Raw genomic sequence first — 13,356 nt, 5'->3', positions numbered from 1 at the left:
TGATTGCTTACCTTCTCCCTTGGGGATTAAGTGATTTCCTAGATGACTGTGCGACCATCGTTGCCTAATGACTACTCAACCTTTTGTTGCTTAATGGCTTAACACCTAGATGACCCCTTGCAGCTCATTCGAACTTAGCGATAAGGTGTTCACTTTGCCATGACTAAGCCATCTCTCAAATGATTAGGGAAATTCTTGGATGACTAGATGATAATTGAGTTGCTTAGTGCTAGGCGACTAGCATGTCTAAATTACTCTTCACACTCAGTCCCTTCGATCACTACGATGTGTGGCTTGCCCTAGCCTACCTAGTGTCGAAGGCCTAAGCCCTGCTAATTTCGATCATGGCAAGGTGAGTTAGTACGTCAATAATCTAAAAAACCTTCATATAGCATATTTCTCGATCTAAGGATTCTTTGTTAGGTCTCTCCCATTTGAGAAATAGAATAAATAAGTATTTAAAAACAAGAAGTCCATCACAAAGAAAAGTATAGTCAAGAGGAAAATATTTGAACATATCAAAAGGAATGGGTATATAATTCCACGATGACTAAAATCATTCGTGATCAAGACATTCTATGAAAATTGAATCATTTCGAGAGACAATATATTATAAATTGGTATATCATTGAAGTATGAACGTGGGATTGCTTTTTATGAGAGTTAAATTCTCTTTACTTATTATAACCACGACCATTATGGAGTCATAATGTACTAATAGTCATAGTTCCATATTCAATTTACTATAACTAGGATGTCGCCAAGTGTTTAAGCTGTGAAAACTTTCATTATGCATAGTATTTGACATTGTATTGGATTTTAATTTGCCAAATCAAGTAGGAAATGTTAAAATAAACCCATTGGAGAATTTATGAACCATATCTATTATTATAACTCTTTTGTTCGAGATAAATTTTCAGGCTTTAATAAAATCATGTTTTAATGATGTATAAATATCATGTTTTAATGACATATTGTAATTAATGGTTAAATAGTTTGAGGGTAAAAGATACTAATCTCCTTTGAGGTTTGGTGAGAAAATGCATACCTCTCTTAAGGTTCATTAAAAAGACATAAATCTTCTCTTATATTTTGTAAAAAGATAAACCTTTCGAAGGTATAAGTGTCATAAAAATCAAATGTTAAGGGAGGCTTTCATAGGATTTTTAAAACTTTATAGAAAGTCAATGTCATTTTGTCAAATTTCGAGGAAGGTCAATGTCTTTTGCCCATAATTTAATTAATATTTATAATTGTAAGAATTTATTTGTAAATTTATTCTAAGGCTATTTGTGTATCTATAGAATGCCCTATTTTTGAAACAGTGGACTAAGCAATATTAAGTATATATACATGTATACAAAAAAATATTCTGATAATTATATACTTACATTGCTTTTCATTTGTATGCAAAAATATGAATCGTACAATAAGAATTGGGTTGTATCTTCATAGATAACTACATAAATCAATTATTTTGTTAACCACAAATACTGCAGAAAGCGCACATCATCTCAAGAGAACAAAATAGTTCATGACTCACTTTCAAGCTCTTAATTGCTACCAACATCTATATTGTGAATCCTAATTCAATTCATAGATAAAGTATAACTATCTTCTTTAGTAGATTATCCATATACCTTGACGATTTTCTTCGTAATTAAATTAGTGCAATTTAGAAGTAGAAGGGTCATTCAAACTATTGTAAAAATTGTTTAATCCTAAATAAATGAATGGTTACAAAAAAATAAATGATCATAAATATTTATTAAAAGAATTGTAAAGTGTTTGAAATGTTAAATTGACTAAATGAATGTAATATTCTAAGAAGTATAATTAATTTGCAAATAATTTTAAAATAAATGCAAAAAAAAACTAAGGATGCCTATGGAATACAATAAATTGTTCAAAAAAAAAAAAAAACAAAGAAGGTACCATTTAACTTTTAAAAGTTTCCCTAAAAAGATTTTAAAAGTTGATTTTTTAATAATTAAAAAAAAAATGAATATCAAATACGTTATACATGTCTTTTACTTTTTAAAAGAACAAGTTCTTCCAAAGTAAGACTATGAGAGGATTATATAAATTGGGCTCGTAATTTTCTCCATCTTTACTGTCAAGATGTGTTATTTATGTTAAGAAATATCAATGAAAGATAAGATTGTCTTGGTTAGAGAACTTGAGATAGTGATTCAGTGAATGGTCTTGATGAACAGATCACCATTGTCCCTAAAGATAAAAAGGTAACAATTCTGTGAAATATGCCCCCAGGGCATTGGCTCGATGGATTTCAATTGGCATATTAGAAGGAGAATTTGGGGTTTGAGCCACGGTTGGTGCATTGGTGGCATGAAAGTGTGATTATTCACGGTGGATACTTCCACATGTGTCCCTTGGCTGGATTGGCCAAAATGTCCAACCGACTAATTTGAACCCATGACCTCATCCGATTAACCTGACCGGAGAAACAAGGGGGAAGACCGCCGACCTGTGAAGTTGGTGCCGCATCGGGGGGTCCAAAGAGTGACTCGTCGATGGCTGGAGTCCTCACGATAATAAAAAAAAACAAAAAATTTTGTGAAATATCACGAAAAAGAAGAATATTTTGGTATAAGACCAAATGTGATAATCTTAAAAAATGCCCTTTAATAAATAGGTTTCCACCACCATTCTAACTTTGAAAAATGCTCTTGAAAAAGATTCAAACCTTTTCCAAAGTCCAGCACGATCTAAGAATCTAATATATAATCTTAATTATGGTAACATATTATCAATTTATTTAAAAAATATATTAAGTCAGAAATTGAATTATGAAAAGTATAAGTTATAACTATTATGGGTTAAAAAGAATAGATTTCCCTTATAAAAATTGTTAAGAACATGGATCGTTTCGGAACGGTGCCGTTTCAAGCGGTCAAGGAAACGCAGCGTTTTGTTTCGGCGACCTCTAAAGCTCCTGACCTCCGAGTCCGGGCTCCGGACCGCGCCCTGCTTAGTCAAACCCTACTTGGCCTGCAACTTCACCACTGCAACTTCACGACGCTGTCTAATCTTCTGAGACTGTAATGGCGAAAACCGTTGACGAAGAGGACGTTGGCATCTGCTGTTTCATCTCTCATCTTCCCGGCTTTCGTGGCATCTTAAAGCAAAGGTCTCTGTCTATCACTCTCACTCATATATATGTATGTATTTGGTATGTATGATCGTGTGTAAAAATTCTAAGTGGTTAATTTGATTGTTCAATTTTTGAGAAATTATTTGTTTATTTACTGATAAAAAAAATGAAATTTTATTAGAACAGCAAGGATAAAAAACCACAATAAGATTATAAGAGGACAAGGGGTCCTTAAACGGAAAGAGAGAAGAAAATAATAAAAAGCAATAAGCTCAATAATGCAGGACCGCAGGTTGACATCCTCAATTCAACTGTTCTTGAAGCAATTCCAAAGCTTAAAGAGATGCCAAATATGACACTCTGTCCTAGAGTAAATCTAAGGACAATCTCTTGCCAAAAAAAATTTGGGCATTCCGTTCCAACCAAATTCCTCATAAACAGCAAAAAGAGCAAGCCTCCACAACCTCCAACATCCTTACCCTTCCCGATACCAACAAGAGAAATACTCAGAAGCTCCTCCACCGACTTTGGATGCGCACACACACACACACACCTGAACTTCACTAACAACTAAGTAATACTCCACAGACCCCAAGCAAATGAACATTGTAGAAACATTCATATGGGGAACGCTTTTTGAACTACTTTGACACAAAAAAGCATGCATATGGAGGCCACCACTGTTTTTTTTGGTCATTTAGCATGTGTTATTGCTGTGTTAGTGAGAGTGAATTAGTAAGGGTATTTCGGTCATTGTAATGGTGGGAGAGAGCTATCATTATGATTAGGTCTTCCAATTTTTACCTAATACTTCAACATGTTATTGGAGGAAGATTCGATCCAAACCCTAAGTGCATAGCTGCTGCCAAACCGAACCCTATATCTCATAATCCTATGCACCCCAACCATTACAGGAGGGTCAAAGCCACCACCAAAGACCAGAAACAAGTGCACGATTCACCAAAAAACACAGCATTTGTTGGAAAAATTCCTAGACATCACTGATGAATCTCAAGAACACCTTCACATTGCAAAACCAACCCCATATAAAGCCATAGAAGCAGCCAAGATCTATAGTCTGAATTTCATCTCCAAAGGCATGCCTTCATAGTACTTCCCAAATGCCTTAAATACTTTCATACTCCATAGTATCAAGTTGTTGGTCATGTCTTTTGTTCAAAGGTCTAAACTTTTTTTGATTGTCACCCACGGCACTTTGGTGTTATTTTTTTTTGCCCACCACCCCCCAAAAAAAAAAAAGCAAAAGAGTGCATTTAATAGGAAGCAAGAAATGATATCCCATGATAGTTGTGGGCAGGTTGAGTGATCTTTAAAAATCCTAGCATTCCTCTCAACCCACAAGGTCCAAAGAATGCCAAAAACTGCCGCACTCCAAAGAGCTCTACCATTTCTATTCTTTCCAAAACCTATGAAGTTAACCAAAAATAGATCTCTCACTTTTCTTGGTGCTGCCATTCTTCCCCCCCATATAGGGCTGTGCAGTCCATTGATTTGAGGGTAAAATATTAAGAACCAAAATCTTTTGGTCTTGTATAATATAAAACTTAATCAAGTCGAAATTCATTACAAACCGATCACTGAATTGACTATTCTAGTTGGGGTTTGACTATGATATAAATTGAACCGACTGAATTTTTTTTTTTTTTCTTTTCTTCCCTTTTTCTTTCAAAAATTCCCTATTATAAAATAATTACAACTACAAAAATCGTATATTAATATGGAAACTAATAAAACTATTCATGTTATAATTTGTATGAAAATTTAATCCATATATGATCCTTTTTAGTTAGTTTTTTTATTGCTTTTTTTTTTTTTTGGCAAAAGTTTTGATTTTTGGCTGGTTTGGTTTTTGGACCTCCAAAACTGAAAACCAAGCCTGACAAAACTTGTTCCGAAAACTTAAACTGAACCAAACCACTTTAATTTCGGAATCAAACCATTTAGACTGAAATGGTTCAATTCGGTCAGCTAGATTGATTTGAACAAAATATTGCACAATCCTACACCCATAAGACAAGAGGGTGTTTCAAAGTTATGTTGCCACCCTGCAATGCAAAAAAGGATAAGCGTTTGTTTCTTTGCATTCATGGCACATGATGCACATGTGAGGATTGAGAGCCTTATAGTGTTTTTTTTTCAAAGCAAATCAAGCGTGTTAATCCTGTCTAGTATCATGATTTAGACAAAGGCTTGAATCTTCTTGAAAGAAAGGATTTTGAAGTGAACATACCCGATGAATCCCCATTCACACTCTCTTATCTTACTAATGGAAGGAATATGTTGGTCCAACAAAGAAACAAGGATAGTGAAGATTGACCTCTCTTTTGTTGAGATTCCTAAAGAAATGGAAATCTCAAGAAAAGCGCCCCCCCTAAGAAGAAAAAAGCAGCCGATGGGAGCATTTTGTAGCAAGAAATCTTAAACAAATGAGGTACTTTTAGCTCCTATGAGGACTCCCCCACCCATAGATCCCTACAGAAATGGACTTGTTTACAGTAATTGACTGTGAATCGGATGAGAGGAAAGAATTTGCTAGCTATTGGGGACACAAATTTCTAAGGACATGCATGAGTAATGATGCCATTGCTTCTTGTCTCCCATCTCTTTTGTTGGATCTCATATTTGCGTTTGACTACATTATGCCATAGGGAATTGACTTCCAAAGGGAACTGCCAAAGCCACTTGTTGATGAGGGAGATGTTTTTGAATACTACATTCCTATTGCCCAAACTCCCCTCAGACTTAGGTTTGTTAGTCACTTCCTAGCTAACTTAATCGTCTCTTTTACCCTACATTGGACATTGTGTGTAGTGGCCTAAGGCTGCCATGATCTATTTGGCAGACATTGGTGAAGTTGAACACTTGTTTTAATTGAACCCGACGACAAAATGGAAGAAGCATGGTTTTAGGGAAATGCATTGATTGTCTCTGTGTTGTGGAACTCAATTGAACCGAGATTGCACAAATGTGATTTGGATGTATGAGAGGAGATTTGGGATTATTTCAAAATCTTATATTCCATCGCTCATATGTACAATCTATCCTTGGAGTATTTTTAGTTACCCTAAGATACAAAACTCTTTTGTGGATCTTTTGTCTTAAGGTGACTTGGCGCAATTTGCATCTGTATATCCTTGAATAAATGCAACCCCACTCCCAATATAAAAGACCTCTTTTAGGTGCACTGTTGAGATATCTTAAGATGCAAATTACTGCATCAGATCGACTTGTTCTTGGAGAGTCAAGAAACTGATTCACGACACTTGTTTGTAAGAGATATATTTGATCAAGTGATTATAAGATAATTAAACTTTTCGACAAGTCTCTGCATTGTGTTGGTTTGGGCAACAAATTACCTATATTTGGCACTAACTTCTGCTACTATGAATGGGTGTATTAACATACTTGGATCCTAACAAACTTATCTTATCTAGAAGATCAAGAACATACTTCCTCTGTGATAAGACGATTCCCATATGAGATCTAGATACTTCTTGAATTGAAAAGTGCTTCAATGGTCCCAAATCTCTGGTTTGAAGAATGCTTTAGGTCCTGGATACCTCAATCATCATTACTAGTAATCACAATATTGGAATACACAATAAGTAGAATCTTACTGGATGGAGTATGGCGACAAAATACATAGTGATCTATTGCACATCGTTGGAAGCCAAATGCAAGTAATACAACACTGAGTTGACCAAACCGAGCTTTGGGAGGTTGTTTTAATCCATATAATGATTTCTAGAGTTGATACACTAAGCCGGATTCCCCTTGAGCAACAAGCCTTGGTGGTTGCTCCATATAGACCTTCTTTTGAAGATGTTCATGTAGGAAAGTATTCTTCACAGCTAACTGATGTAGAGGCCAGTGACAAGTAGTGGCTAAGGAGATGCATTTATAAGTCATGTGACGGTATTGATACTCTTCAAAGGTGTATTATTTGCTCGAAGTTCCCGCATGAATAAAGAAAATCTTGGTTTTTGTTTCCTTTGTGATGGACCTTGAAGAGGGGGGACATGTCAAGTATCTGAATAGGATCTTGTCTTCTTAGGGTTATTCTAAATGTACAATGCAATTTCAGTAGTAATATTTCATTTTAGTTGGAAAATGCAGTTAGATATGAATAAACGTACTAGGAAAGTTTAGCAATAAGAGAGAATGTGTCTGAATAATTCAAACCATACACCTGAGTATATCCCTTAGCAATAAGGTGGTTCTTCAAATGAACCATAGGACCATATGGATTAACTTTCACAGTGTGTACCTAGCAACAACCAACCACAAAATTAATAGGATGAAGAGGTACCAAATCCCAAGCATCATTATTGTGCTGCACATGTGCATCTCTTCAACCATTGCATTCCTCCTACATCTTCATCAATTTGACTCCTTCTCATAGCTTGGATCATCCCAATTTGTAGGTGTTGAATGATTGGGTAAAACAGAAGACCTAAACTTCAATGATATGACCTTATAATAATAATAATAATAATAATAATAATAATAATAATAATAATTATTATTATTATTATTAACCCTTCCCCTTAAGTTGGAACATATATATAATATGCTCCTAGCTTGTTACAAGTGAATTTCACATGAGCACGTTCCAAGGCTTTAGTGGACAAATCAGCAAGCTGAAACTTAGTCTTCACATGAATGGTTGTGATGAGCTTCTGTACAAGTGTCTCTCGAATAAAATGACAGTCAACTTAAATGTGTTTTTTTTGCTCATGGAAGACTAGGTTGGAGGCAATATGAATAGCAACTTGATTATCACACATCAACTCCATAGGCCGATAATGTGGAAAACCCAGTTCTTTCAACATGTTCTTCAACCAAATGTCGCAAGTAATGTGAGCCATAGCCCCCTATACTATGAATTAGCACTTGACCCAGCCACCACAGCTTTTTCTTACTTCTCTAAGACATTGAATTACCATTGCCAAAGATGTAGTACCCTATTGTGAATCTTCAATTGGAAGGCGATCCAACCAATCTGCATTTGTATATTCCCGAATATGAGAGTGGCCCCGATCCTGATATAAGAGACCTCTCCTTGGTGCATCTTTGAGATATCTCAAAATGCGAATTACTACATCCTAGTGACTTGTTCTCAGGGAATCAAGAAACTGACTGACAACATTTGTTGCGAAGGACATCTTTGGTCGAGTAATTGTAAGATATTTCAACTTTCCAACAAGTCTTTGGTACCATCCTAGGTTAGGCAACAAATCATCCATATCTAGCACTAACTTACTAGTGGATCCATGAGTGCATCAAAAGGTTTGGATCCCAACAACCCCTTCTCATCTAAAAGATCAAGAACATACTTCCTCTGTGACAAGATAGTTCCTGTATGGGATCTTGATACTTCTATCTTCAAGAAGTACTTCAATGGTCCCCCATCCTTGGTTTAAAACTTTGTTGGAAAAGCTTTAGATCTTGGACGCCTCGATCATCTTCACTAGTGATCACAATGTCATCCACATACACAATAAGAAAAATCCTACTAGATGGAGTATGACGATAAACTATAAAGTGAATGAGTAATCTATTGCATAGTGTTGGAGGCCTAACTCAAGTACTACAACACTAAATTGGCGAAACCATGCTTTGGGAGATTGTTTTGATCCATATAATGATTTCTTAAGTCAACACATTGAGCTTGACTCCCCCTGAGCAATAACTTAGAAGGTTGCTCCATACATACCTTCTCATGAAGATTATCGTGTAGGAAAACATTCTTCACATCTAATTGATCTAGAGGCCAATGATACGTAGTGGCTAAAGAGATGAACAAACGTACTAAGGCAAGTTTAGCGGCTAGAGAGAATGTGTCTGAAAAATCCAAATTGTACACTTTTCGCAATAGCAAGGCAAGCCTTCAAATGAGCTATAGAACCATCAGGATTGACTTTCACATTGTACACCCAACAACAGCCAATCACGAACTTATCAAGAGGAAGAGGTACCAAATCCCAAGTATCATTATAGCGCATGCATCTCTTCTACCATTGTAGTCCTCCACCCAGAATGGGATAAGGCTTTAGAAATGGATTTTAGAAGAGAAACAGAAGACAAAGTACTAATGAAACAGTAATATGAGGGTGACAAGAAGTCATAACAAACGAAATTAAAGATTGGATGTTGGGTACAAGTGCATTTACCTTTCCAAACAACTATAGAAGGATCAACATCTTAGGAAATAAGATCATCTGACGAGGGAACTAGAGACATAGTAGTAGAAGCTGGAGGGGGCTCTCCACCCTTCAGTCGCCGTGTGTATACCTGCAAATTAGGATGATCCAACCGACGGGAAGGACTCAAACTGGATGAAGATGTAGGAGGATTGGGCACAGATAATAGGTTGGGATCTGGAAGGCAAGGTAAAGGAAAGGACTCATTAAGGTCAACGAAACTCAAAGAATCAGAGTAGTATGGTGTAGACTCCAAAAAGGTGACATTAGTGGAGACAAAAAATCGATGTAAAGTTGGACTATAAGATCGATATATTTTTTGAGTACAGGAATAGCCTAGGAAAATATATTTCATGGCATGAGGATCCAACCTATTCGTTTCTGGAGCTAATTGATGGACAAAGGGGACACAATTGAATATATGAGGGGGGAAGGGAGAACAAAGGAGCCTTAAGGGAGATAACTAAATGTGGTATTTTACCACCAAGGATAAAGGATGACATTTTATTGATGAGAGATTAAGTTGTGAGCACAACATCACTCAAAAAATTTTTGGGCACATTCATTTGATACAATAGGGTACGTGTGATTTCGGGAATATGTTTGTTTGATACAATAGGGTACAATAGGAGTGATGGATCATACTAGAATTAGCCATATAGGTAGTGAATTGGGTATTGAAATACTCCTTAGCATTATCACTATGAAGTATCTCGATTGGCATATCCAATTGAGTCTTTATTTGAGAACAGAAGGCACAAAAGATATTAAACAACTTAAAATGATCTTTCATTAAATATGACCGAGTCATCTTGGAGTAGTTATCAACAAATGTAACAAAGTACCGAAATACCAACTTCGACGTGACATGACTAGGATCCCAAATATCGGAATAGACTAGCATGAAAGGACTAACCACCTGTTTGGCGACCTGGGAAGCAAAAGGAATATGATGATTATTTCCCAATTGACAAGACTCACTCAAGATTAGACATAGAACTCAATGTAGGAACTAGCTGTTTCAACTTGTCAAAGGATGGATGACCAAGGCGACAATGGATTTGAAGTGGTGTAGCTGCAGCTGTGCAGGCAATGGGAGGAGAAAGCGATTCAAATTATTAAAACCACAAGCCTCACGTCTTGTGTCAATTGTCTTCCTTGTCTTCATATCCTGAATAACCACAAAATCAGGAAAGGAAGTGACAGAACAATTTAGTGACTTTGTAAGCTTACTAACTGATAGAAGATTGAAAGGGGACTTAGGAATGTACAAAACAAAAGAAGGAGGGATGGAAGGAGTAGGATTTATTGTTCCTATCTCCTTACAGCAATATTGAACCCATCCTCAAGGGTAACTTGAGGTAGGTTTTTAGGATACTTGAGTGCAAAAAAAAAGTTGGTTGCATTTGTTATATGGTTAATGGCAGCAGAATTGATAACCTAAGGACTAGTGGGAAAGGTACTAGAAGACATACAAACTGTAGGATTACCTGTTTAGGCAAAAGAAGTAATGAGATAAGATGCTTGTTGAGACAATCGACACTGTAGAAACCTAAAAATACTCCTCCTTTGATATAGTCACAGTACGTGGTTCACTCAAACAAGTGACTAACGAGGGAACCATACTTTTGGGATTTGCAAACTCCATCCCAACACTTGCAAACTTAGACCAATGATAACAAGATTAATTGCTGGAACAATCAGAACAACCACGAACAAGGTGACCTACCATGAATGAGTCACAAATAATTAAGTACAAGGCTGCCACAGCACAAGAAACTCAGATACGCCCTAAGAAACCAACACACATCACTGGAACAATTGGAGAGGCAAACCACCACAATTACCACCAAAAAATCTCCAATGAACTTATATAACACTGCCACACCCTCACAAAAACAGCTTATGAATGCTACCACTGTTCTGAGACTCCCCAATGGCTTTTACTAACACCGAACATCAACTAACAGATTACCCCAAGTGCATGGTCAAAACAAAGATTGGATCTTTGAGCAAAACACATACCCAACAGCTTGATATTTGGGTCTATGGAAGGAATTAGAACATTGAATAAAAAAATACAGCAAATCCCACTGTTTCAGACCCAATAAACTCAATAACCATTGACAAACAGGTTCACAAAGCTATAAAGCAACCATTTCTCAGGTGCCGCACATAAGCAATTAAAAAAGGTGGGATCTTTGGACAAAAAACATCATGAAAAACTCCATTAATAGGTTTATAGAGGGATTCAAGCACTGCTGGATAAACTCAGGCCAAAAGCATGTTTGAATGTGGCTTCACGCGCCGGCGCGTGGGGTTGGCCCTGGAAGCTTTCGACCAGCGCATGAGGGCACGTGGGGCATTGATTGGAGATGGGATTTCAGTGGGGCGCAGATCAGCAGTGTCTGTGGGTGACTATGGTGTTGTTTTTTTGCAAAATCTATAGTAGATTTTGTGTTCCTGAATTGGCATTGCTGCCCAGGAAATTTCCAGTGAATGGTCTGACTTCTGGCAGCTGCTGGCTTTCTTCTAGGGCTATAGTGTTGCTGGAAATTTTTCTATAATGGTAAACATGCAGCAGATTTAAGGTTCGAGGCTTCGGTTTTGATGGTGGTTGTAACAATTAGGGTTTAGGTTTCAGAATCAAGCTCTCTGACACTATGTTGAATAATTGGGTAACATGGAAGACCTAACTTCAATGATAGGTCTCTCCCTCTATCTATAATATATGGTACAATACCAGTGACCATAATACTCTTACTAACTTACTAACATAACTCTAGCATATAATAATAATAATGCTAATGACTAAATAACCATTAACAATAGGTATACACACAGTGACTCAAGGGAGGAGAGACACTTTCAGCTTCTACTTCAGCGCCTCTAGTTCCCTTTTTAGATAACACTCTTACTAACTTACACTTAGCACATACCAATAATGCTAAATGACCAAAAATAACCATTAACATAAAAGATCAATATTGGAAAAAAAGAAGAAGAGAAAAAACAAAGGTATTCCGTCCTCTTATTGCTTAGCCACCCCTAGCCCATGGGGAGGGATTGGCCATTTATCCTATGTAAATGGGCTACATTTCTCCCTCTTGGCTGGTCCCATCCCGCATCTTTGTTGCACCAAACAATCAAACATAGGCTAAGGCTACTTAGACTAGCCTTGCCTAGCCAAGCCACCAAAGCAAACACCTCTGAAATTTCTTAGTAGCCAAAAGTAAGTTATTTCACTTTTCTGCTGAACTATAAAAATGTTTTCTAATAAAAAATCTGTTTTTTTTCCTTCCCATAATATAGGTATTCAGATTTTATTGTAAACGAGGTAGATTGTGATGGGAATGTTGTGCATTTAACCTGCTTGGATGCACCTCTGGAGGTAATGTATATGACTTTTCTTGTGTTTATTTGACTTGATAAATTTTTTTTATATTTTGATGACGAGTTAGCTTTTTGACAAATGTAGGCAAAAGATGTGAATAAAATGGAGCTATCTGATCAATCAGATAAAAGTTATACGTCAGAAATTGAATTGTTCAGATCTCTTGCTGGTAACTCTGATGCCGAGCAGTTGAAAGCTTTTATCAGTCAGATCAATTCAGATGGAGAAGGTAGCGCCTTGCCGATTGTCCTTTCTCCAGATTTCGATAAATCCCATCGGACGGTCAGTTTTGAGCTTGAACAAGTTTTATTGTAAATATTTCTTAGGGCTTGTTTTTGTATCCTTATTCTATTGTTTGGGGTCTCTCAGGCAATACACAATTTTTTCAAGGAAAAATTTAAATTTCTTGTTACCGACACAATCGATGGACCAGATGCCTCATCAAAGTGCATACGAGTGAGATTAAATTCAAAAGGACAGTGCAATAATGGAAGAAACTCCAAGAAACGGAAGGACAGACGTGATAAACCCTTTGATAGTCGAGGTTCAGATCATTGGCCAGAGGATCTTGGCAAGTTCCTCAGGTAATTATTACAGTTTTTCTTAAAATAGGCAAGTTCCTC

At 36.6% G+C, this 13,356-nt stretch overlaps 1 protein-coding gene across 3 annotated transcripts in view; it reads left to right on the top strand.

Annotated features, from left to right (window-relative positions):
• The first annotated feature begins 2,913 nt into the window (after nt 1-2,913).
• The window catches only part of LOC131154278 (multisubstrate pseudouridine synthase 7), a 61,259-nt gene continuing 50,816 nt past the window's right edge, over nt 2,914-13,356 (top strand). For all 3 annotated transcript variants that reach the window (XM_058106949.1, XM_058106950.1, XM_058106948.1), the window contains exons 1-4: nt 2,914-3,151; nt 12,652-12,730; nt 12,818-13,015; nt 13,103-13,317. In XM_058106949.1, coding sequence (XP_057962932.1) covers nt 3,066-3,151; nt 12,652-12,730; nt 12,818-13,015; nt 13,103-13,317 — 578 coding nt within the window. In that variant the 5' untranslated portion in view covers nt 2,914-3,065. The remainder of the gene's footprint in view (nt 3,152-12,651; nt 12,731-12,817; nt 13,016-13,102; nt 13,318-13,356) is intronic.

This window comes from Malania oleifera, chromosome 4 (genome assembly GCF_029873635.1).
Source record: "Malania oleifera isolate guangnan ecotype guangnan chromosome 4, ASM2987363v1, whole genome shotgun sequence".
Taxonomy (NCBI): Eukaryota; Viridiplantae; Streptophyta; class Magnoliopsida; order Santalales; family Ximeniaceae; genus Malania; species Malania oleifera.
Note: the sequence above shows the minus strand (reverse complement) of the source record. Positions and strands in the feature narration are given on the sequence as shown.